The following is a 26,584-nucleotide window of genomic DNA, read 5'->3' on the forward strand; positions in this document are numbered from 1 at the left end:
ATTCGCTTTGCCACCACCTGGTATGGATCCGCCTTGATGTCAAGTCAAAAGAAAATTTTCATTGATATCGATTAACTGACATATTGGAGTACAAGGCGTTGTATGGAAAATTATTAAGAAGAAGCAATCAGCGGTGGGGATAACAACACCTGGTACCATTGTGAATACATACAAGTGAAAAATCCTTAAATTCCTCCATTGCCATACCTACCTGTCAGATAATAGCTGACAGGGAGAACGGCTGTCGCGAATGGCCAGAGAATGGAAGAAAGGTTTGTTGTTTTCTCGCGGTTAAGCTGCAGACTTTGGTGGTTTATCGGTAACCGTATCGGTAACCTTATAACAGCTGATTCGACCAACCTTATCAGAATCAATGCAATCGATTATTGGTGCCGCTAAAGCTGCCGGGCAGCGTTGACAGATTGACGACGCCGTCGTCATTTTGACGATTTTCAACTAAATGACGCTTGGACGATTTTGTAATGAAAAATGACGATTTAATTTAAATATTTAAATATTAAAGATTTATTTTAAATATTCAAACACCAAGAAATTACATATATTTAAAATTGACAACCTTTATTGAACATTGTATACCTTATACTAAAAATATGCTAGCTTTGCTGCAGATGGGGTCAATAATATGACCAGCTTGAAGCATTCGGTCCCCAGAATTTTTGAAAAAGAAATTCCTAACTTTATTGCTTTTAAATGTGTATGTGACCTGGAATCATGAAAGGGACCCATTGTGCGAAAATACCGTTGTTAACTTTTTGAGTGATTCTTATAGAAAATTTAACGCTCTTTCCAATGGAAAAATCCGCAGTTTTCTATCTTTCTTAGTTATTTCACAAATCGCATTTAAAGCCAAATCGGACCACAAATACGATTTTTTGAAATATTGCGATCCATGCGCCACCTATGGGAGATTTTTTTCTTATTATTGCATTGTTATCGGGTTCTGAACTATATTCCAAGTTTCAAGCTTGTAGCTTATCGGGAAGTTACTTAAATTTTATTTACAAAATTCGTTCACAAAGGCCGGCCGCTACACCGAGTCAAGCTAAACAAAAACTATAAACACGTTTTCTCAAAAACTTGTTTTCGCGCAATAAATCCCGTTCATGATTCCAGGTCACATATGTCATTCTTTGGCACTTTGCTCTTCGTATGCCTGCTTAAAGCTACCAAACAGTGTAGAAACATTGCGCACCAATGTGTATAATTGTATAAATGATAACTTGGATGATATGAATGAAACATATCTCTTTCCCTCCTGAAGTATATCCTTCAAAATATTAATAAAGTTAATAATATTTTCCAGAATGAGGGCCCTCAAGTATAATATGTATTCAGAAATAAAAAGACTATTTAAGTATATTGTATAATTTAGTAAAGCCGGAATATATACATTAGACAACATAGAAATTATAGATTATAAAAACATTTCAAATATATTGCAAAGTGATCAGATTTATATAGGAATTTATGCGATGGATAAGCTTATCGCCTCTAACATTTCCGAGCAAGAAGAAGTCAAATTTAAACAACATTGTATTATTTTTTATATTGAACTGTGTGATCAAATTAGAAAGCGTTTTGATTTTAACAGTTGCCATATATAACTTAAGTTTTATGGATCCCAAAGAAGTTGCTGGAAAAAAATTGATTCTTTGCATATGGTCTTACAACATTTGTCGCACACAATCGATCAGAAAATTGTGCAGGATATTGATAGCAAATATAGGGAATTGAAGTTGTTAGAACTTAAGACATATTTTGAAGACATTTCTAAGGGTCCTCTAGAAGTTTTTCGGAAAACTATTTCTACTATTAAAAGAGCTGACTCTACATACGCTTTTTCTAATTTATGTGCATTCGTTGCAGATCTAATGTGCTTGCCACACTCTTCAGATAAAATAAATTTAAACAAAACAAAAATCCGAAAATCTCTGGAAACTGATTATTTAAAATTGAATAACTTTTCCTGTCATAATATTGAACTGCAAATAAATATGTTAAATTAAAATTACGCGAAAATTTATAACTAAGAAACTAAAATGATATAGGATTTTATGCGAGGTTCGATTCTAAAGCCCCCATTACTGATACTTAGCATAGACTTGACTTGACTTGGCGTAAACTTGGCAACTTAGCCACGATTATACTCCACTTGGCGCATAAAATCTGGCATCATAATCAGCGTTGAAATTTATTTTTAAATAAATGTCAATTTGAATGACAAAATGTCAAAATGAAATGGAAACAAACAAATGGCATCTCAAAATGTAAACGTCACTTAGAACTTACATAGAAAATCAAAATTCAACAGACTTCTAAGTCAAGTTAACTTTTGAGTAATCAGTAACATGCAATGTTCATTTAACAGAACTGTAAGTGACAGTTCGCAAGCCAAGTCAAGTCTATGCTAAGTATCAGTAATGGAGCCTTAAGAAAACAAACGAAAAATAATTGTTAAACTTGCTGAAAACAGGCACCTTTTGTATGTAATACAAAGTTTATCTTTTAAGATGTTTTTGTTTTTTATAAAATAAAATAAAATGAATTAAAAACGATTTTGTATGTGGTATGTGGCAACAAATATAAAAATCAAAGACAATTTTCAGAAAAGCGCTTTTAAAGTTAATATTAGCCGTGTTTTTTAACACGCGTATATCCGTTTACGCTTAAACTTTATATTGACTGCTAAGAGACAAACTATAAATACACCTCTGAAATTGCTGCGCATAAATTTTGTCCTACTAAATTTCAATACGCATTATACTCAGATGTAACTGAAATATGTGTCTTTGTTTCACCCTGTACACTAATTCTATGTATTATATGTGTGTCCACAATTCATCGCAACTGATTCAGCTATATGTTATACCCTATGGCCATCAGAGCGTTGCGTCTCCGCTTTTCGGTACACCCTGTTGCTGTAGCTAGTTGTTTTACCACAGCCGCTAGATGGGTCTCCTAAGCATTATCTAAGCGAAGATAGGCGTTTTTTAACACGCGCAAACGAAACGTATACGCGCGTGTTAAAAAACACGGCTATTGTTGAATGAAATCCGGTGATCTCATTTTAGTTTCCGGTGAATACAATCGTACGTCCCCTGGTAATAACCCAACTTTGTCCTAAATCAACTTTGGTTGTTGCCATAGATATGACGATTTTTTTGGAGTCAGACAGACTTGGAAAAAAAATATATGGCAACGCTGCTGCCGGGAAACACACAAAATTTGCTTGAAAATCAAAATTTTTAGATTTTTTCGCTTGACAGCTGGTCTATTTGATCGTGGCCGACTTGGTTGACAAGCATTAATGTGGTAGTTTTGTGAGAACGTGCAATGAGCAAGATCGCGGAAGAAAAAGATTTTACGTTGCGGTTTATTGAAACCTACGAATGAAAAGGTCGGATGGGAATTTTCAATTTTTGCCAAAAATCACGTAATTTTCTTAGTGGCTTAAGATTAGCATCTTATTATATTAAAATTGAATAAGCTACAAAACTGCATACTCGAAAAAAGTTGAAAAATTTTTCAGAAAATTCGCAAAATTTACAAGCAATAAAAAATCGTCATCCGATGACATATTTACGTCTGCACGCTACGAATTTTCAATACAAATGGCGCTTGATGCTTTCTGCTTGTGTGGTGGCCGGGAAAACGACAATCACCCGAAACGCACACAACTATACGTTGTTAAAGCCTTCCGCGATTTACAACCAGATTGACTGAATTTTTGTATGTGTGCGTGTCGGGTATTTGACGCTTGCCCCGCGACTATCAAATAAAAAGCCATCAATCAACATTTGCATTGAGAAACCGTAGCGTTCGGACGTGAACATGCCGTCATCGGATGATGACTTTTTTTTGCTTGCAACTACAGCAGTTTTATTAAATAATAAAAAAATTAATAACAATTTTATTAAATAATAATAAAAGCTTTACATTCCATAAAGCTGCTAAACATTGATAATTTTCAATAAATTTTAATATGAATTGCTGTTCTTCCGCGCACTTGTTCATTTTGAATGTCGACACAAACTAAATACAACACTGCGTTTTGTCAATCACACCCCGCGACTATCAAATAAGCTAGCGTCAAATGAAAAAATCAAAAATTTTTGATTTTCATCAACGTGTAGCCGACAACAAATACGTGTGTCACGAAGCCACCCGACTGCACTAACACACACGAAATTCAGTCAATCTGGTTGTAAATCGCGGAAGGCTATTATATAGGTTTGTTCTTTAGCTACCCCGAGGGGTAACTAAAACAGCTTCTGGCAAGCTAAAGAACAAATCAAATGAATGAATGAATGAATGAAAAAATTCGTTCGATAGTTAAAATCATTCAGTAACTAACTATCGATAGTTGAATTCATTCGATAGTTCCCAACACTAGTTCTTAATGCAAATTTTGATTGATGGCTTTTTATTTGATAGTCGCGGGGCAAGCGTCAAATACCCGACACGCACACATACAAAAATTCAGTCAATCTGGTTGTAAATCGCGGAAGGCGTTAAGGCTGTTTACGCAAATGCATAAGGGCAAAATTATATAAACCCTTTGGTCCATTGTAAATTTTACCAAGTAGCGCAACTAACAGCTGATCGCTGAAAATTCGCACATTCACACGCACAGTTCTCGACTCAGTTTCAAAAAAAATTTAGATTATTTAATTCAAATTTTAAAGTGAGATAATCCTTACAAATTTATGTATACAGAATATATATGGCGTGTTTGTTGTTATTAAAACAATGGTTTTATTTATATTAAAGCTTTTATGATTTTTTTTTTTTAACTTTGAAAAAACTCCGAACACCATTCCTTCATTATATGACATTCGACTGCCTAGTCCACTGCCTTCCACTCTATTCGCAAAATAACCTCTACTTAAGCTGCCAAACTATATAGTAAACAATGCTTTGGTCGCTTCAAAGCAAAGATAACGTACGGCGTTTCATTGTTTTTCGTATGGCGTTGTCAAAGCGTAGGCACGCAACCAAAGCATTTATGTAAATTTTTCGATACTTTGCCCAACGGATGAATTAATGAATGCAACACAACCAAAGCGTCTGTGTAAATCCGCCCTAATTTTTGCAGCTGTGAAAAATAAAATGGTGCTGTAAGTGCAAACAAATCAAACTCCTATATGACACTGACACTACTTTATTTCCTATGTATTTTTCTTGTATTTTCTCTTATATTTTTTGTCGAGGGAGCCAATAAGGTTTCAATACTTGTGTAAGTGTGTGAACTATATTTAAAAAAACTAACGAAATCCAAGAAAAATACAACATAGTTCATTAAAAACAAACAAGAACAAGCAGTTTGTATTTCGATAGGGTTTTAGGACATTAGCCGTTTTTTCTTTATTTTTTCTGACAAATGAAAATGTTGTTTTTAGTTTCAGAATTTTGTGCATAAAAACACAACTAAATTCAAAGTGTAAATTGTGTGTACAAATGAGTTTTCAATAAGTGTACATTTTTCAGTTTTTCATAGTTAAGGAATTGACCTCCAGATTCTTGTGTTACACAAATATATTGAACTTGGGTACAGAAATTCAAATTAAAAAGTTTTTCACAATAATTTGGAAAACTCTACGTTTTCTCAGCTTTTTACACTTAAAGGAGTAACCCTCCGTAATAAATTAAACTTTTAATAAAAATCAATAACACTGAAATGAACACTTTTCGCCATGATATAAAATTAAAATGCTGTGGAACAGGAGCAACACTTTTGTGACTACATAAACCCTGTTTCAATCTTTAACGTCTCTGCACAGAAGCCTAATTGACCGTTTTCAACCAAAACAACAATGGCAACCCACATTTTCCCGTTATGCTTACTTAAGCGAGTGCCTGTCAGAAAGAAGTCAACACACTTGTACTTGTACACTATGGATACGACATACAGCACCAATGATTCCCGCTTTTCATATGGATGCCATCATCCCGTCGCAAAGATCCTGAGCCAGATAACTAATTTTGCACGTAAGGCAAGGTGCACACGAGGCTACGCGTCATATACGCTACAGGCGAAATTTGTACGCTTCGATACCGAACACATGTATATGAATGGAGAGCTGCATACGAGGCGTCAGCTTCATGAAATTTTCGTGTAGCTAAGCATACATCAATGTTGGTCGCTGAGCGTACGTACGCTTTAAAAAAAGGAAGAACAAGATGTTTGTTAACATATTTTTGTATGCAAATTTGTGTAATTAGTTAAAAAATGTTACTTTAGTTAATAAAAGTAGGTGAAAGGTATATTACCAAAGCGAAAAAGAGTATTAAACACCACAACAGCTTTGTTAGACATTGTTGAGCGTTTAAAAGGCTAAAAAGTGTTGGAAACTAGAAATCACCCTTTTCTTTAGTCCGCGGTGGTTTAAAATTGCCTTTCATAATTTACAAATGCACGGGGATGCAAACAACGTTTAATACCTATTTTCCTTTGATTTCGGGGACGGATATAGCTGAACAAATTTAATTTTTTATTTTTTTCAATAATTGTTTGCTTTTTGTAGCGACGCTTGAAAGTAGCCTCGTGTGCAGATCTTGAGGCGTAGATAAATTGTAGCTATATGAAATATCTTGTACGCGTCTATGACGCGTAGCCTCGTGTGCACCTTGCCTAAATGCAACAATGAGCCAGATAAATCCAGATAGAAATCTGGTTCAATTTCTGAGCCAGATAATTTGTAAGGTTCTTATCTTTAGTTTGGCAAAGCTGCATAAAATAGACCTATTTTTTTCAAAAATAGATGGCGCTGTTTGGCCATGTTTGTAAATGGAACAAAATGGCGACATCTGCTTATCACAACTCATATGTACAAAAATATTACGACCTCTGCTTCTCAAATATCACAATGATCCAGATCATTCCCGCGAGTCCAAAAAGTACCGAAAATAAATTCTGTTGTGTTATCGTCAATAATGCCCGGTTTTCAGTGCGAGTTTAAACTACAGTTATAGTTGACTAGAGCTTAACACTGCCACTTCGGTCAAAGTGACAAGGTTAAACTCTAGTTGTTGTTGTAGCGATAAGGTTTCTCCCCGAGGGTTTGGGGAGTGTTATCGATGTGATGGTCCTTTGCCGGATACAGCTCTGGTACGCTCCGGCAACACAGCGCCATTAAGGTGCTAGCCCGACTATATCGGGAACGATTTATGTGGCCACATTAAACCTTCAGACCATCCCTCCCTCCCCACCCCCAAGTTCCATGAGGAACTTGGGGTCGCTAGAGGCTCGTCTGTTAGTGAAACATGATTCGCCGCGCATAGGTGAGGTTGACAATTCGGTTTAGAGAAGCCATATATTGCGCTGGCAACCTGAAGGGTTGCGCTGCACAGCCCCTTGAATCTGGTATTTTTGTCGCTCATACGACAGGCATACCACGATAGTCAATTTTAACTGTAGTTTAAACTCGCACTGAAAAACCGGGCATAAATGTCATCCTTATATGATAATACATGAAGTTACGCTCATATCGGACGGCAGATTTCTCTTTTCCTACTCCGAAATTGAGTGATTTGGAAATCGAAAACCTAAACAGCTGGTAGCGCTGTGTACCTCTTAAACAGGCTACAAGGTTGGTTGTACTGTTTCAGGTAGTGTGTATTGGTATGTGTAATTAAGAAGTCAAATTCCAACAAAAACTAAAATTGTAGCACAATAATTAGAGAAGAAATATATTTTCGCAGTGATTCAGAGTGAAATTGGAAGGAGAATGGTGTAATTAATAATAAGTAAAGTTAGTTATAATTAAAAATGCACAGCAGCCAGTTTAAAGTGAAAAAAGCGAATTCCACTTCGCAAGCAAACGAACGAAACAAAAAAATATACATCGCCTATAGCCATTGCTAAATAGCAAACAGCGAAAAGATTAAAGGTAAATATACATACATAAAACAATACAAAGTTTTTACTGCTATACGCAATAGTTTGATATATAAGTTATGTTTACTAATATTTGGGCGCAGTAAAGATATGCCAACGTAAGTTAGTAAGCCATAACCGCCGCGTGTGCGTATTAGGACCGACGCCTCCATCAATGTTAACAGCGGCAACAACACAAAACCTGTGGTGCGTGGTTTCGTTGCTGAAATGCATACGTAACCTTGCAACTGCGTAACACAGTAACATCCTTTTCCCAATGACAGGGCACGACTCATTTATGCGCATATTTTTTTTTTATTTTTTTTTTTTTTTATTTATTTATTTATTTATTTATTTATTTAAAGTCGACGCAAACACAAAGCTGTCGACTAATTATTGTAAAGACAGATATATATGTAAAATACAGAGCCATTCTTAAAATTAAAAAATTCAAAAAAGGTACATAGAAAATTTGTATGTTATAAACATTTGACATCGCATTGTATAAGAAAAAATAAAATTAAAATATCAGGCTAAACATAAGAGTATAGCAGTATGTAAAGCAGCAAACGAACATTCAAAGCCAATGCAGTTATACAAATCATTGTACCGCGAGCACCAATGGCGCAGGGGACTGTTTCTAGCAAAATTTTGCCGGCATAGAGGTAAATGAAAAGGCACAAAATGCCTGGACGCCCTAGCAGGAACCGCAAAATTTAGTTGACTGATTAGGTCAGGGGAGTCAATCACACCAATGATGAGCTTGTGAATGAACATAACGCCAAGTAATACTCTACGATTCTCTAGAGATGGCAAATTAATTAGAAGAAGTCTATTCCTGTATGGTGGAAGATAAGTACTTGATTCCCAGTTGAGACCTCGTAATGCAAAAATTAAAAACCGTCTCTGGACCGACTCAATCCGATTAACATGGATTTGATAGATCGGAGACCAGACACATGAACAGTACTCGAGAATAGGACGTACCAGCGAGGTATAAAGGATCTTTGTGAAATAAGGGTCATCAAACTCTTTAGCCCAACGTTTGATAAAACCTAATACACCAGTTGCTTTGTTTATAGCGGTTGAAATATGTGTGGTAAAACTTAATTTCGGATCAAAAATAACTCCTAGATCAGTAACAATAGATATCCGCTCCAAGGGGTCGCCGTTAAGTGTATAAGATGATAGGACCGGCTTCACACGGTGAAAAGTCATTTGCTTACATTTAGAGTAATTCAAAAAAAGTAAATTTGCAGTACACCAGCTTTGAAATGAGTCCAGATCGGCCTGAAGCTGATTAAAACAGAACAAGTTCGAAGGCAGATATGTGTAACAAAGTTTTACATCATCTGCATACATAAAAACTCTAGAATGTAATATAACCTTTGGTAAGTCGTTAAGGAACAGGTTAAAGAGTAATGGACCCAAATGGCTACCCTGGGGCACGCCAGAAGTTACATCAAACGACTTTGAAAGATTGTTGTTAAAGAAAACTCGCTGAGTCCTATTTTCAAGATAACTTGAAATCCAACTTAATAAAGGCGCTGGAAAACCCAGAAGATCAAGTTTGGTAACTAAGAGCTCGTGATTAACAGAGTCAAATGCTTTACTAAAGTCGGTGTAAATTACATCTGTTTGTTTGCAAACTAAAAAACCATTCATAACAAAAGACGTAAATTCAAGCAAGTTGGTAGTAGTTGATCTCCGATGAACAAAACCATGTTGACAAGGTGATATTAAAGAGCTACACAAGTATTGAAGCTGGTATGTTATTATCTGCTCAAAAGTTTTAGGGATAGCTGAGAGCTTAGCTATGCCTCTGTAGTTCTCAATATTAGACCTACTACCTTTTTTATGCAAAGGTATAATAAACGATTGTTTCCAAATAGATGGGAATGATGCGGATTCCAGAGACAGTTTAAATAATTTAAAGATAGGCTCTGATAAGCTGACAGCACAGTACTTAAGTACACAACTAGGAACACCATCCGGACCCGGCGAAGATATCGGTTTCAATGCAAGAAGTTTATTAAGAACAGTATCTTTATCAATAAATGGGTTTAAAATATTATTAGAACTTTCCAAGCAATATGGGTAAAGATTAGACTGGACACATTGGGATGAATAGGTTGATTTAAAGAATTCAGCAAATAAATCAGCGATTTCGTGATCAGAATTTGCGTTTTTGCACCCATAAATAAAAGTAGATGGGAAACCAGAAATTTTCCTTTTGGAATTAACAAATCTGTAGAAACGTTTCGGATTATTAGTAAATTGGAATTTGCAACATGATAAGTAACCTTTATAACACTGCTGGTTAAGACGATGAAAATTGGAGCGCGCCACTAAATATTTAGATAAATCAATAGCTTTACCAGATCTTTTGAAACGCTTATAGAGTCTAGATTTAATATTATCAAGTCTTAATAGTTGCTTTGAGAACCAAGGTGGTTTACCCGTGGTGGTACTGGAATAACGAAGGGGGACACAGCTTTCAAACAAAGCATCAAGAGAACTATAAAACAAGGAAGTCGCTGTTTCAACGTCTGTACACGCATAAAGACTCGACCAGTCATGGGCAGAGATCAAATTATTGAGCTCACTAAAATTCGTCTTTGAAAAACATCTCGACCGGGGTCGGGAATTGGGCTTAGAAACATCGAGCATCACAGGTTGAACAACATCCAGTACTATCTCAAGCGTAGGATGAAGAGGGTCTTCAGGAAGGGATAATGGGGGAGTTCGGGTTAGAGTAATACCCGCAGAGTCATCTGTAAAAACTAAGTCTAAGATTTTCCTTTTGGAATTTAAAACATTATTAATTTGGAGAAGAGATGTATCTAGCAGGCTGTTTAAAAACTCGTGCTGAGTAGTGGGAGTCATGAAATTTGAGTCGATGGTATTGATCCAATTTACTGATGATAAATTGAAATCACCAAGAACTACTAGGCGGTCTTTGTCTCGCAATTGCGAGTACAAACTGCAAATAACAGTGCTATGACATGTATAAACGTGTATATCCGATCGTGGCGGTATATACGAGCAGCAGATAAACAAACTAAAATTGTGCGAGGCAAGCTTTACTGCTATAAATTCAAATGCAGACATTCAATGAATACAAATTTTTCTCATATATAACATCATACTTGAAATGTATGTACATATATCATAATAGATTTGAGATATGTAGTAAACCGTTTGTATATATATTTAAATTTGTATTTTCTTGCTTATAGATTACCTTAATTGAATTAACTCAACACAGTAGGTGCAGGGATCACGTTTCTTAGGCTCATTGTCGAGTCGTCACAAAAATGTCCAACGCAACATCACCCAAAGCTGATTTGAGCACTGTCACTAGCAATTCCACATCTGCATCAGGAAGCAGTAATAACAACAATCATAATTGCAACAGCAATAACAATGCAGAGCAACCACAGACAAAACGACAAAAAATCGAAAAAATTAAAACTATTACGAACAAGAATGTCAAAGTTGCCAAATCAGGTACTTCAAAAGCAAATACAGCAACATCACCCCCACCTGACATTATCGATACCAACGGAGTAAAATTGCTTGAATCAAATATCAATGGTAAGGTGGCGAATAACAATAGTCAGCAACAGCTACGTTGCTCGTCATTATCGTCTTCTGCCAATTCAATATCGACACCCAGTTCGACAAATAACTCTCCAACTTCTACGCCTGCTGGTTCACGGGCAACATCAATGTCGCATTTATTAAATGATCAAGGAAGCACCACTACTCATATAAAAAAAATTGAAGATGTTGCTGACAGTACAAATTTAGAAAGTACGCTCTTAATATCCGGAAGTTCAATACAAACTAATGATGGGAGAGGAAACAGTAGCATATTAAAGGCGTCATACAACAGCACTGATGAAGTGGACCGAATATCACTTATGCCAGATTTGTTATCTGCTACTGTAAATAGTGTCAACGCTAAGTTGTTGGTAACAAAACCGACACAACAACAAGAACAATTGACGGATGTTACAACGTCATTGGCAGCTGCACATTCTCAAGATATGCGTGAGTTTGAAGCTTCACTAAATAAGCAATGCCTTTGTGGTGTATCTGAACGTACCCTACGTAAACCATTTCAATCACATTATTCAATTGATGCGAATGGCCAGAAACGGATTGCAAATCTTTCGGAATGGCCAACGGAAAAACTTCTGCAATTTCTTTCGAACTTGCAATTATTATTTGATATATATTTGAAGCAAAACTCGAAAGGTTTTATCTGTGCACGTATAATGGACGTGTGCGATGTACTTATACGCAACGATCATAATCTCATTGATGAAATTATAGTTTTGGCTGGATATACCAATGAATATGTACAATTCTTAGCTGCAAGGGTATTAGCCTCATTTCTGGTAATCGCTAAACAAGAGTTAAATGATAACTGGCTTAAGAGCCTGGTCGAAAATCTGTTTAATTTTCAAAGTCTCGACGGTATTGCGGTACAAAAAATTCATTTTAGTTTGGAAATTATAAAGAGGATAGTTGAATGGAAAGATATTGATTTGCACCCACTTGAAGATGAAATTGTTGACATCCAAGGGGTTAGTAATGCTAATAATGATCGGGATCGAAGTTCTGCATTCAACAATGGCAGTGGTAGTGAGGAAAATGACAGGTTTTTTCATTTGCAACCTCAACAACCATCACTCGAAAGTAATTATTTTGCATTGCAATTCCGGGGAGATCCTAATAGAGTGATCAATTATGAAGATGAAGGAGATGGTGAAGAGGAGGAAATTGAAGATAATTATGAAGAGGATGATTTAGATGATGATGTGTGGGAAGAAAGCATGGTGCAAGCGCACGCGAGAAGGCATCAACAACACATACCTCAATTACCAATGCAGCAACATATTCAGCAAAGGCAACATCAGCATCAATCACATTTCCTTTCATATAATTTACATAATACCCCAATAACAAATAATCCGAATTATTTGCACATAAATTCTTATGAAGCAAACGCAGCACAACCAATTGCGGCAACGCATTACATAAATGCTCATTCGCATCCATATAATCAACAATATATTAATCAAAATATTCTAGATGACCATCACTCTCAAGCGGATTCTTTTAATACATCGACATCACCTTATCCAACTGCTTCAAATGTAGCCGAGCAGCAATCGGCAACCACACAAGAATCTACAGTACTTCCATCGGGTTGTCACATTATAACTCTCACTGATTCTGAAAGTTTCGATACCTCACATCTTAAAGGTGTCACTATTAAAATACTCGAAAATAAATGGCCTAATTTAGTGAAAAATATGTCAGCGCTTATAATGAATCACATGCACATTGACCATGCAGAACATTGTATTCTCAATTTTCTACAATTGTGGGAAAATATAATTTCAGTAAAAGCGAATCTCTCGGTCGTTGAAACACGTCCATTCTACGCCCAATTGGATAAATTTGAATTACTTTTACAACAACAAAACCTATCATGCACTGTTTACAAGCAATTACTTTGTTTATTTAATGAAGCTCTCTGTTATGGATCCACACTTGCTTTGCAAGATATGTTGCCCGTGGAGACATGCAGACTGGCACAGAGAATCGTACGCCATGTTAAGGAGGCGCGTATTTTAGATTCTTTGCCGCGGCGTCAGCCAGAGAACACGTTGAGTTTCTTAGGTTTTAAACGTGCTGCAGCTTTATGTGCAAACGATGACACACATTTGCCATCGCCAAGTCAAAGTGCTTCTCAAGTGCATGATCAGCCAATTTATGACCATTTACCAAACTCCTCACTCAATTCAACGAGTTATGATATTGGAAACAGTGGCAACGTAATTGAAATGGATAAAACAATTCTACAAAAAATGGTATTACTTGTGCTCAAATCTGTTGCTGTAACGGTAAAGGAGATACGCAGCGACTCATCTGACTCATCAATTGATTCACACGATTGCGATGCCTATCAAGATATGGTATTGATTGAGCGGTCAATACGTGATGTATTGCGAAAATTGGAATCATTTATAAAACACAAACTAGAATTTCATCCCGAGTGTCATTTTAGCAAAATACTCATACATCTTTTCGATGATCAAGATGATCATTTAATTGAAGCAATGGTTTGTACATTGGACGTCACAGCAGGTATATCATTTCGTAACAATGCATTCCCCGAACTTGTGTCTATGTTAAATCCCGTATATACATTTTTGGAGTTCCTCAAAATGATTTCAAATAGCTCAGATCTTCTGCTCGATTTGCTTGTCAGTAATGAGACATGTTTTCTGCTTTATTTGCTACGTTTCTTAAAATACATAAGAACCAATTGGGATATGTTTTTACAAAGTTGTCACGATTTTGGAATGGGAGTGCCCATTCTTGATGAAGCTATGAGTGTACTTATACGACTACGTCTACACATCTCACGTTTAGTTGCACGGCAATTGTATCCTTACGATATTTCTCCGGTATTGCGGTTACTGGAGAGCTGCGAAGGCTTATACGAAGGTAACGATCGCAGTCTAACCTAAAATATTCCTTCACACATAATTAAATCAATTAACAACAATAGTTTAAAATAAGTTTACTGAAAAGTTATTTATTTATTTTATTTATTGTTCAAAGCGATTATGAAATACATATATATTTTGATGTGTTTAAAAGCGTTGACTAGATGTTAATTTAATATAAAATAAAAACTGTTAAAAAGTGACCAGTAAAATAATGATTTGAAAGACTTGAAAAATCTGTAGCAAATAAAAACTCTCTTTTTTTACGTAAAAACGTAACTTTAAATTATATGCATAAAATAATTTTAGTAAAGCAAAGAATTTTTATTTGTAAGAGTCGTCAATCGAGACTTTGGCAACAACAAGGCAACAAATTTATGCCGAAAGTTTTCTCAAGGAAGTTTTCGTTAACTGCATCCAATATATTTATGCTTTGTAGACGCTTTGCGATTTTTGGAAAAATAATTAATTAATTGAATGCAATTATAAAATAAACACAAATACGCATCGAAAATGTATAGAAGAAATTTTTATAAATATGTACATATATATGAGAAAAAAAAAACCAGCGACTACCTTGGGAATACATCGGGAGATTTGCCAAAGTATCTAGTGACGGGCTTAACAAATAAGGCATCTTTGGTTATTGTAACATTAAAAAAAAAATGGTCTGAATTCGCCTTAAAAAAACCTGTATTTTTGAACTTAACAAATATTGAAGTTGTCATTCACAAATTACTAATACCAATCGAAATGTAAAAAAAACTAAATTATTTTTTATTCAATAGTTTATAAGCTTTTAACAATCTTGCCTTAGTTTTAAGCTGTATCTCGTTGAAGTTTAAATACATCCCATACAATTATAACAATAATTCACTAAATGCAAAAGCTTAATTAAACCAAGGCGAATCTATACCAGGGGTGGCAAAGCAAATTCTATCAATTCGCCGTGCAGAAGAAGCTCAAGCCAAAAGAAAATTTTCATAGATTTCGATTAACTGACGTTTTGTTGTACAAGGCCAAGGCGAATTCAGTGGAGGTGGTGTATCCCAACAGCTGTTTGCTTCTTCTTGATAATTTTCCATACAAAGCCTTGTACAACAATATGTCAGTTAATCGAAATCAATGAAAATTTTCTTTTGACTTGACATTCTTCTGCGCGGCGAATTGGTTGAATTCGCTTTGCCACCACCTGGTATGGATTCGCCTTGGTACAGGGCTTTGCATCAAGGCGAAAAGAAGAAGCAATCAGCTGATGGGATAACAACGCCTGGTGCTGAATTCGCCTTGCTTTGTATGGAAAATTATCAAGAAGAAGGAATCAGCTGATGGCAAGGCGAATCCATACCAGGTGGTGGCAATGCGAATTCAACCAATTCGCCGTGCAGAAGAGTGTCAAGTCAAAAGAAAATTTTCATTGGTTTCGATTAACCGACATATTGGAGTACAAGGCGTTGTATGGAAAATTATCAAGGAGAAGCAATAAGCTGTTGGGATAACAAGACCTGGTATTGAATTCGCCTTGAATTGAACTGTAAAAAATGGAAAAAAGCATACGTAAACGTCAAGGCACGACAACTTAAGTTATGGTCGTAAGATTTAAGTCTGCCGTTTTATTTGTTTCAGCTTCGAAATACATATTGACCCTTTAAATTCAACTTTTTCTCATCTTGAGGTTGAAAATGCAATATGTAATATGTACATTAGACTGTGTCGGCAAAAAAGTTGAAACAACCCCAAAATTTGGAGCTTATTTTTTTATTTATTTATTTATTTAAAGTCGACGCAAACACAAAGCGGTCGACTAATTATTGTAATAGACAGATATATATGTACAATACAGAGCCATTCTTAAAATTAAAAAATTCAAAAAAGGTACATAGAAAATTTATGTTGAAAAGGTCTCGGAAAAATTTGTCTAAAATTTAGTACATCCGATTTTCAAACTTGAAATCTTACAACTTTGGTTTTAGTAACCTCTCTATTTCCTTCTTGTATCTTTTTCGTATAGATTTTTCTGCTTAAACAGTTAAATCTCCTTCTCGGATTGCAGAACTATGAAAAACCGCTCATGTGCTAACGACTGCAGAGCCAAAGGCATGTTAGAAAAAGTTATAAGGCTTCTCAAAACGAAATTAATTACGTACATATATATTATAAAAATCGGATGTACATATTTCAAATAATAGTGTAATAAACTTCAAATTAGGGGGCGGTATTTTCCAAATCTTTTATTTCATATGGCGCCCGATTCAATTTAATACATGTACATAGGTAACTGTTGTTGTTGTTTCGATAAGGACACTCCCAGAAGATTTTAGGGAGTGTTATCGATGTCGATGGTCCTTTGCCGAATATAGATTCGGTACCTTCCAGTAGCAAGCATCATTAAAGTACTAGCCCGACCATCCCGGGAACGATTTAATATGGACATATTGACTTTCTAGGCCATCTCGCGCCCCACCCCCTAGTTCCATGACGCACTTGGGGTTGCCAGTGCCTCGCCTGCTAAAAATGCATGTCATATATATTATTTCTAATTGCTGTTTTTATGTACGGGTCCCTTTTTCGCTCTTATTTGGAATCCAAAACTATAAATAAAGTTTTGGTTGTAAAGATGGAGATTCGGGCTATTAACGAGCTTTTTGCAATTTTGGTCATAGTTTTAGCTATATTTTATTAAAATAATTTGCTAAAAATAAACAATTGTGGGCACACAAAGAACTATTTGTACTATGGCACTATTGTGAATATTTGCACTGCATTACCGGCATTGCTTTCATACGCCAGATGATAGAACAGCTGATTTCTGTTGATATTTGATAAGGGGCTTTTAGATTGGTTGCGCAAGATGTGCACGGGTACGGCTAGTACATGCATATTTGTAACAGGATTCGCCGTTGTTGTTGTTGTAGCGATAAGGTTGCTTCCCGAAGGCTTTGGGGAGTGTTAGCGATGTGATGGTCCTTTGCCGGATACAGATCCGGTACGCTCCGGTACCACAGCACCATTAAGGTGCTGGCCCGACCATCTCGGGAACAATTTATGTGGCCACATTAAACCTTCAGGCCATCCCCTCCCTCCCCAACCCCAAGTTCCATAAGGAGCTTAGGGTCGCCAGAGCCTCGTCTGTTAGTGAAACAGGATTCGCCGCGGATAGGTGAGGTTGACAATTGGGTTTGGAGAAGCTATATGTTGCGCTGGCAACCTGCAGGGTTGCGCTACACAGCCCCTTGAATCTGGTATTTTAGTCGCCTCTTACGACAGGCATACCTATCGCGGGTATATTCTGACCCCCCTAACCCGCTGGGGGGATTCGCCGTGTGTAGGTGATGTTGACAATTGGGTTGGGGAAGCTATGAGTTTCGGTTATCAACCCCTTAAATCCCTACATATTATAACTATTTTGTTTTTGTAATTAAAATAGCTGCCTATGGAGGTGTAATTATATAATGACTGAAACGTCGAGAGGCTAATGTTGGAGGGTTGCCTTCAAAATCGCAATATCTTGCAATCTGTTCTCTATCCAAACTGATGTGGCCGTGCTTTGTCATTTTTGTGTGTTATTTCAAAGTGTTAAATTTTACATATAGTGTATTGGCCAGCCCTATTAAAATATGTATATCAAATTTTAGTCTATATTTGTATGTAGTATATATAATTTTTTTAAATATCTAGTAATCAATAGATATAATTTTGTAAATTTAATATTTGTGTTGGATGTAAATACATACATATAAAATGCCAGTATGTAAAATTTATTAAAATAAAAAATTTCGTTCAATATATCTGTGACCACAGGCAAAAACAGACCAAGTTCTATACGGCGGCGGTTATCGCTTAAGGGCCAATTAATGGTGACTTATCCATAACCAGATAAAACAGCTGATCGAACCAACCTTATGGAAATTAATGTAATCGGTTAATGGTGCCATACCATAACGCTAAAGCCATAACCATATCATAGCCAACCAATTGGTTTTTGGTTTCTAGCCTAAAAATATTGAGTTGGTGAATTTAATAACTTTTGTAGATTTTATTCATTGTTTTGGATATGATATAATTAAGAGACTTATTTTTTGTGAAGCATGTTTGTAATTTTTTGCGTTTTCATTTTTATGAAATTTTCAAGATTTTTAGGTTAAGGCTCCATTAATCGATCACATTGGAGATGGTTATGGATATGAGTATGGTTACGACTATGGCGGGGTTAAGGAAGTTTAATTGGCCCTTTACGACCACAGATATTTCATTTTACCGCATAAACTTAAAAAAAATACTGGTTTTCACAAGAGATATTGCGCAAGCTGACGTGTAAATCAAGGCCTTCCATTTTCGAACTAATAAATTAAAGACTAAGACGAAACATTATGGCCCGTAATCATAGTCGCTGACTAAAATACTCTTTAATAAAAATCTTGCCTAAATTAAAAATGGGATTTAAAATTTTGGTCTGTCATAGACATATTAAACACAGTTTTCAGCTAAAATAAGCATGGACAGGGTATCCGCATAAAAAAGGTATTGATTGACTCTATGAAGACATTTTTTAGAAATTTCAAAAGTTCAATCTGTTCCTTACAGCCGTGGTTATTTGACTTCACGTATAAAAAATGATAATTTTTTACTTGACAAAACATCTTATAATAGCACAAAAATTGTCAAAGGATTGATCATAATCCAGTGACGGATAATCATCATTCAATTCTATGTAAAAGTTATTAGCAAACGTGTTTTGTAAAAATTCGCTGTTTTTTATCAGCCGTCAATTTAAAATATAGTGCACAATCTTTAAATTGAACATAAACATACTTATTTAAAGAAAATTTAATTAATTTCGTTCTTAAAAAATTATTTAAATCTCGCAACATAAACGAATAAGTAGTTAAAGCGGATTTGGGCTCCTTAAAGCAAAGGAAGCAACAAGGCTATCCACTCATACACTCGTATTCCTGTTGAATAGTTTATGTAGTTTGTAAGAATGTTGTAAAGAAAAGTTGTTTGCATTAAGACAGATGTGACGGCCAAAATGATGCAAACCTTAAATGTTAGGTGGCCCTAACCGTTAAAGCCATTTAATTTAATAGACCCGAAACCGAATAGGGATATTTCGAACGTCGATACTAATAAGTATGCAGGACATTCAATGATAATCAGGTTAAATCAAATTTAGGCTTGTCTTCGCAAAGTCTGCATCAATAAAAGGAGTTTAGAACAGTTTTTCATACGAAATAAGTGACCTAGAATGTTGAGCCATTGTACATGGACCTGCAAAGTGTAAGTCCCTTTTACATTAGAAAATCATTGAACTCAAGTCGATCATGACATAGTCTAAGAGGGTGATAAAGAGGGGAAGTAGTTCAGAGGCGCCCGTACCAAGCAGTTCTTAAAATTTGTGTTGCTAGTTCTTGTTGTATTCCGTGTTTTATTTCACGCTTTCTTTTAAGAGGAATTGGCAAATGTAAAAGGGGAATAGAAGACACAAAACGAAATGTCAGCAGAATTGAATTCAAGAATTCTGTAATTGAATTCAATAATTAGAAGTCGGAAATAAGACATTGTTGTTTTATTAATAGATATTCACAAAAACCGAATAATAACCCTCAAACGGCTGCGAAACTGGTGAAAATTGTATCAGCGGAAAACGCCTTTTTAGTTAATTATTTTCTGTGTACAACAATATCACCAAAATTACATCAACCACATGAAAGTCTTGAACTTATAGCCACGTCCGTCTGTCCGTTTGAACGCAAACTAGTCCCTCAAATTTTGAGATATCTCAATGAAATTTGGCACAAGGATGTATTTTTGTATTATATTAGACATTTGTCGGATCCGGAAGCATCGGACCACTATAACATATATCTCCCATACAACGGATCGTTCAGATAGAAATATTTTTGGCCATGCCTCGCCTGCTAAAAATGCATGTCATATATATTATTTCTAATTGCTGTTTTTATGTACGGGTCCCTTTTTCGCTCTTATTTGGTATCCAAAACTATAAATAAAGTTTTGGTTGTAAAGATGGAGATTCGGGCTATTAACGAGCTTTTTGCAATTTTGGTCATAGTTTTAGCTATATTTTATTAAAATAATTTGCTAAAAATAAACAATTGTGGGCACACAAAGAACTATTTGTACTATGGCACTATTGTGAATATTTGCACTGCATTACCGGCATTGCTTTCATACGCCAGATGATAGAACAGCTGATTTCTGTTGATATTTGATAAGGGGCTTTTAGATTGGTTGCGCAAGATGTGCACGGGTACGGCTAGTACATGCATATTTGTAACAGGATTCGCCGTTGTTGTTGTTGTAGCGATAAGGTTGCTTCCCGAAGGCTTTGGGGAGTGTTAGCGATGTGATGGTCCTTTGCCGGATACAGATCCGGTACGCTCCGGTACCACAGCACCATTAAGGTGCTGGCCCGACCATCTCGGGAACAATTTATGTGGCCACATTAAACCTTCAGGCCATCCCCTCCCTCCCCAACCCCAAGTTCCATAAGGAGCTTAGGGTCGCCAGAGCCTCGTCTGTTAGTGAAACAGGATTCGCCGCGGATAGGTGAGGTTGACAATTGGGTTTGGAGAAGCTATATGTTGCGCTGGCAACCTGCAGGGTTGCGCTACACAGCCCCTTGAATCTGGTATTTTAGTCACCTCTTACGACAGGCATACCTATCGCGGGTATATTCTGACCCCCCTAACCCGCTGGGGGGATTCGCCGTGTGTAGGTGATGTTGACAATTGGGTTGGGGAAGCTATGAGTTTCGGTTATCAACCCCTTAAATCCCTACATATTATAACTATTTTGTTTTTGTAATTAAAATAGCTGCCTATGGAGGTGTAATTATATAATGACTGAAACGTCGAGAGGCTAATGTTGGAGGTTGCCTTCAAAATCGCAATATCTTGCAATCTGTTCTCTATCCAAACTGATGTGGCCGTGCTTTGTCATTTTTGTGTGTTATTTCAAAGTGTTAAATTTTACATATAGTGTATTGGCCAGCCCTATTAAAATATGTATATCAAATTTTAGTCTATATTTGTATGTAGTATATATAATTTTTTTAAATATCTAGTAATCAATAGATATAATTTTGTAAATTTAATATTTGTGTTGGATGTAAATACATACATATAAAATGCCAGTATGTAAAATTTATTAAAATAAAAAATTTCGTTCAATATATCTGTGACCACAGGCAAAAACAGACCAAGTTCTATACGGCGGCGGTTATCGCTTAAGGGCCAATTAATGGTGACTTATCCATAACCAGATAAAACAGCTGATCGAACCAACCTTATGGAAATTAATGTAATCGGTTAATGGTGCCATACCATAACGCTAAAGCCATAACCATATCATAGCCAACCAATTGGTTTTTGGTTTCTAGCCTAAAAATATTGAGTTGGTGAATTTAATAACTTTTGTAGATTTTATTCATTGTTTTGGATATGATATAATTAAGAGACTTATTTTTTGTGAAGCATGTTTGTAATTTTTTGCGTTTTCATTTTTATGAAATTTTCAAGATTTTTAGGTTAAGGCTCCATTAATCGATCACATTGGAGATGGTTATGGATATGAGTATGGTTACGACTATGGCGGGGTTAAGGAAGTTTAATTGGCCCTTTACGACCACAGATATTTCATTTTACCGCATAAACTTAAAAAAAATACTGGTTTTCACAAGAGATATTGCGCAAGCTGACGTGTAAATCAAGGCCTTCCATTTTCGAACTAATAAATTAAAGACTAAGACGAAACATTATGGCCCGTAATCATAGTCGTTGACTAAAATACTCTTTAATAAAAATCTTGCCTAAATTAAAAATGGGATTTAAAATTTTGGTCTGTCATAGACATATTAAACACAGTTTTCAGCTAAAATAAGCATGGACAGGGTATCCGCATAAAAAAGGTATTGATTGACTCTATGAAGACATTTTTTAGAAATTTCAAAAGTTCAATCTGTTCCTTACAGCCGTGGTTATTTGACTTCACGTATAAAAAATGATAATTTTTTACTTGACAAAACATCTTATAATAGCACAAAAATTGTCAAAGGATTGATCATAATCCAGTGACGGATAATCATCATTCAATTCTATGTAAAAGTTATTAGCAAACGTGTTTTGTAAAAATTCGCTGTTTTTTATCAGCCGTCAATTTAAAATATAGTGCACAATCTTTAAATTGAACATAAACATACTTATTTAAAGAAAATTTAATTAATTTCGTTCTTAAAAAATTATTTAAATCTCGCAACATAAACGAATAAGTAGTTAAAGCGGATTTGGGCTCCTTAAAGCAAAGGAAGCAACAAGGCTATCCACTCATACACTCGTATTCCTGTTGAATAGTTTATGTAGTTTGTAAGAATGTTGTAAAGAAAAGTTGTTTGCATTAAGACAGATGTGACGGCCAAAATGATGCAAACCTTAAATGTTAGGTGGCCCTAACCGTTAAAGCCATTTAATTTAATAGACCCGAAACCGAATAGGGATATTTCGAACGTCGATACTAATAAGTATGCAGGACATTCAATGATAATCAGGTTAAATCAAATTTAGGCTTGTCTTCGCAAAGTCTGCATCAATAAAAGGAGTTTAGAACAGTTTTTCATACGAAATAAGTGACCTAGAATGTTGAGCCATTGTACATGGACCTGCAAAGTGTAAGTCCCTTTTACATTAGAAAATCATTGAACTCAAGTCGATCATGACATAGTCTAAGAGGGTGATAAAGAGGGGAAGTAGTTCAGAGGCGCCCGTACCAAGCAGTTCTTAAAATTTGTGTTGCTAGTTCTTGTTGTATTCCGTGTTTTATTTCACGCTTTCTTTTAAGAGGAATTGGCAAATGTAAAAGGGGAATAGAAGACACAAAACGAAATGTCAGCAGAATTGAATTCAAGAATTCTGTAATTGAATTCAATAATTAGAAGTCGGAAATAAGACATTGTTCTTTTATTAATAGATATTCACAAAAACCGAATAATAACCCTCAAACGGCTGCGAAACTGGTGAAAATTGTATCAGCGGAAAACGCCTTTTTAGTTAATTATTTTCTGTGTACAACAATATCACCAAAATTACATCAACCACATGAAAGTCTTGAACTTATAGCCATGTCCGTCTGTCCGTTTGAACGCAAACTAGTCCCTCAAATTTTGAGATATCTCAATGAAATTTGGCACAAGGATGTATTTTTGTATTATATTAGACATTTGTCGGATCCGGAAGCATCGGACCACTATAACATATATCTCCCATACAACGGATCGTTCAGATAGAAATATTTTTGGCCATTTCTCCCTTAGTTTCTAATATAAAAACGTGAAACTTGGTGATATATATTCTAATATATCATAGAAGATTTCCTGTAAAAATCTTTTCGATCGGAGCTATATATAATATATATCCCATACAACCGATCGTTCAGATAAGGGGGTTTTTGCCATTTTTTATTTTATATTTATCTTAAAAATCGTTTAGGTATGTACATCTGTTCACTATATATTTCTTATCTTATATATCCGATTATTTGGATATTACGAACGTGATAAGATTATAGTCCCGTCCTTACTTGTTTTTTTTTTTTAGTCATAAGCCACCTTTTCATAGACCGGGTCACATAATGCGCATTCTAGGTATAATAAGTTAGCTCCTGACGTATATTTTCTTGTCGGGGAAGCCTTTTTTCACTTCCATTTAAGCTCATCGCGTTTAAACGGCAAATTGTTCAATTTCTCGCAACTTTTGACAGCAGACCACCAACTTGAAACCTATTTTAAAAAGTTAAAATCGGGCTCATGTCATTTTAAATTTAAAATACTTTTTTTTAGAGATAAAACAGTGTTTAAGAGGACTATAACAGACTTAAAATGATATTTAATTTAGAACCATGTTTAACCAATAAAACTCTATTTTAATTCGACTATGACATTTGACTTCAATTTTCAGCTATTGTTAATATTTGGAGTTGGACTATTCGTTCGTATTTTTTAAAAATAAAATGACGGTACTAAAAATTTGCGGACGGACGTATAGGAACAGCCTTAATGTTTGCCTTTGCGAAACATATCAAACAAGGTAAAATGGACATCCAAAATATATTTTCTCTTGTAGGAACACTTTCTTAAAAAAATATAAGCAAACAAGATAATGGATTTTTGTTCAGTTTGACGCTGTAGTTCCTATACGAAGGAGACCTAATCTAAAAGTTTTACAAATACTTTGTTAAATATATTTTGTACCGTGTATGTACATACATTAGACAATAAATGTAATATTTTTTTAAGTTTTTGCATAATAAAGACCTCTTATAAAAAATTGTTGTGTATTACTAGTCTTCTATTTATAGTTATTATTTTGGAAAAATTTTGCGTCATGCCTTATCAATTTGATTGCAGATAGGCGTTGTGCCATCTTCAGTGTGCTTTTTCGCTTTTTGGCTTTCGTGTTTCGTTTCACGGTTTTTCTTTCTACTAAACTGATCTTTTCGGTACGCCGTCTATGTAAGCCGACATATGGTATTAAACTTAAATACAAGGCGCGATAACCTCGGAAGAGTTTTTAGGCCGAGCTTCTCTGCCAATTTGCGTCGTGGTCCTTTTAATTTTTCCTACAAACTGGCGGTGCGGGATCTACGCCGACTCAGATTGACATCTGCAAGGCAGATAAGTTTTTACTGAGAAGCTTTACATGGCAGATATAGACGCGGAGTGTTTGTCAAATCACTGCCGAGGGGCGGCGGCTCCGTTTAGAAAAAAGGTTTTCTAATTGAAAAAACTTGTTTCTAAATTTTTGATGTTGCTTTGCCTGGGACTCCAAAAGTCAACCTACCGGAAGAGAGAACGGTTATACCTTGCACGTGTTTTTACTATGGTATTTGCTTTCACAAAAATTGAAACTATTCATGTGGTCTCACTTCAAGTCAAACTTCAAATAAAACTACTGTGGACACAGAGTAGTTTTTATACTAAGCTGAGCATAGCTCCCAGAGCATATTACGTTTGTTCGCATAACTGTACCCCGTAACGGCATAAACTAATCGAGATAGATATAGACTTCTATATATCAAAATGATCTGGGCGAAAAAAGAAATTTATTTAGCCATGTCCGTCCGTCTGTCCGTAAACACGATAACTTGAGTAAATTTTGAGGTATCTTAATGAAATTTGGTATGTAGGTTCCTTGGCACTCATCACAGATCGCTATTTAAAATGAACGAAATCGGACTATAACCACGCACACTTTTTCGATATCGAAAATTTCGAAAAACGGTAAAAGTGTGATAATTCATTACCAAAGATGGATAAAGCCATGAAACTTGGTAGGTTGCTTGACCTTATGACGCAGAATAGAAAACTAGTAAAATTGTGTGCAACGGGCGTGGCACCGCCCACTTTTAAAAGAAGGTAATTTAAAAGTTTTGCAAGCTGTAATTTGGCAGTCGTTGAAGATGTCAGGATGAAGTTTGGCAGGAACGTTACTCCTGTTACTATATGTGCGCTAAATAAAAATTAACAAAATCGGATGACGAGCACGCCCACTTAAAAAAAAAAAATTTTAAGTAAAATTTTAACAAAAAATTTAATATCTTTACAGTATATAAACAAATTATGTCAACATTCATCTACAGTAATGATATGGTGCATCAAAATACAAAAATAAAAGAAAATTTCAAAATGGGCGTGGCTCCGCCCTTTTTCATTTAATTTGTCTAGAATACTTTTAATGCCATAAGTCGAACAAAAATTTACCAATCCTTGTAAAATTTGATAAGGGCAAAGCTTCTATGACGATAACTGTTTTCTGTGAAAAAGGGCGAAATCGGTTGAAGCCGCGCCTAGTTTTTATACACAGTCGACCGTCTGTCCTTCCGCTCGGCCCTTAATACGATAACTTGAGTAAAAATCGATATATCTTTACTAAACTTAGTTCACGTACTTATCTGAACTCACTTTGCCTTGGTAATAAACACGGGCGAAATCCGACTATGACCACGCCCACTTTTTCGATATCGAAAATTTTGAAAAATGAACAAAATGCCATAATTCTATACCACATACGAAAAAAGGGATGAAACATTGCGATTGGATTGCTTTTTTGACGCAAAATATAACTTTAGAAAAAACTTTGTAAAA

The 26,584-nt window shown here is 35.5% G+C and overlaps 1 protein-coding gene across 2 annotated transcripts; it reads left to right on the forward strand.

The window, feature by feature from the left end:
• The first annotated feature begins 7,652 nt into the window (after window positions 1–7,652).
• Window positions 7,653–24,785, forward strand: lin (protein lines homolog). 2 transcript variants are annotated; one of them, XM_067771046.1, is made up of 2 exons: window positions 7,653–7,910; window positions 11,137–24,785. In XM_067771046.1, the coding sequence occupies exon 2, from the start codon at window positions 11,215–11,217 to the stop codon at window positions 14,446–14,448; it is 3,234 nt and encodes a 1,077-aa protein (XP_067627147.1). In that variant the 5' UTR covers window positions 7,653–7,910; window positions 11,137–11,214; the 3' UTR covers window positions 14,449–24,785. The 2 variants fall into 2 exon arrangements, with proteins under 2 accessions (XP_067627147.1, XP_067627148.1); XM_067771047.1 differs by lacking the exon at window positions 7,653–7,910 and adding an exon at window positions 10,991–11,053.
• The last annotated feature ends 1,799 nt before the right edge of the window (window positions 24,786–26,584 follow it).

The sequence above is a fragment of the Eurosta solidaginis genome, chromosome 3 (assembly GCF_040869045.1).
Source record: "Eurosta solidaginis isolate ZX-2024a chromosome 3, ASM4086904v1, whole genome shotgun sequence".
Lineage (NCBI taxonomy): Eukaryota > Metazoa > Arthropoda > Insecta > Diptera > Tephritidae > Eurosta > Eurosta solidaginis.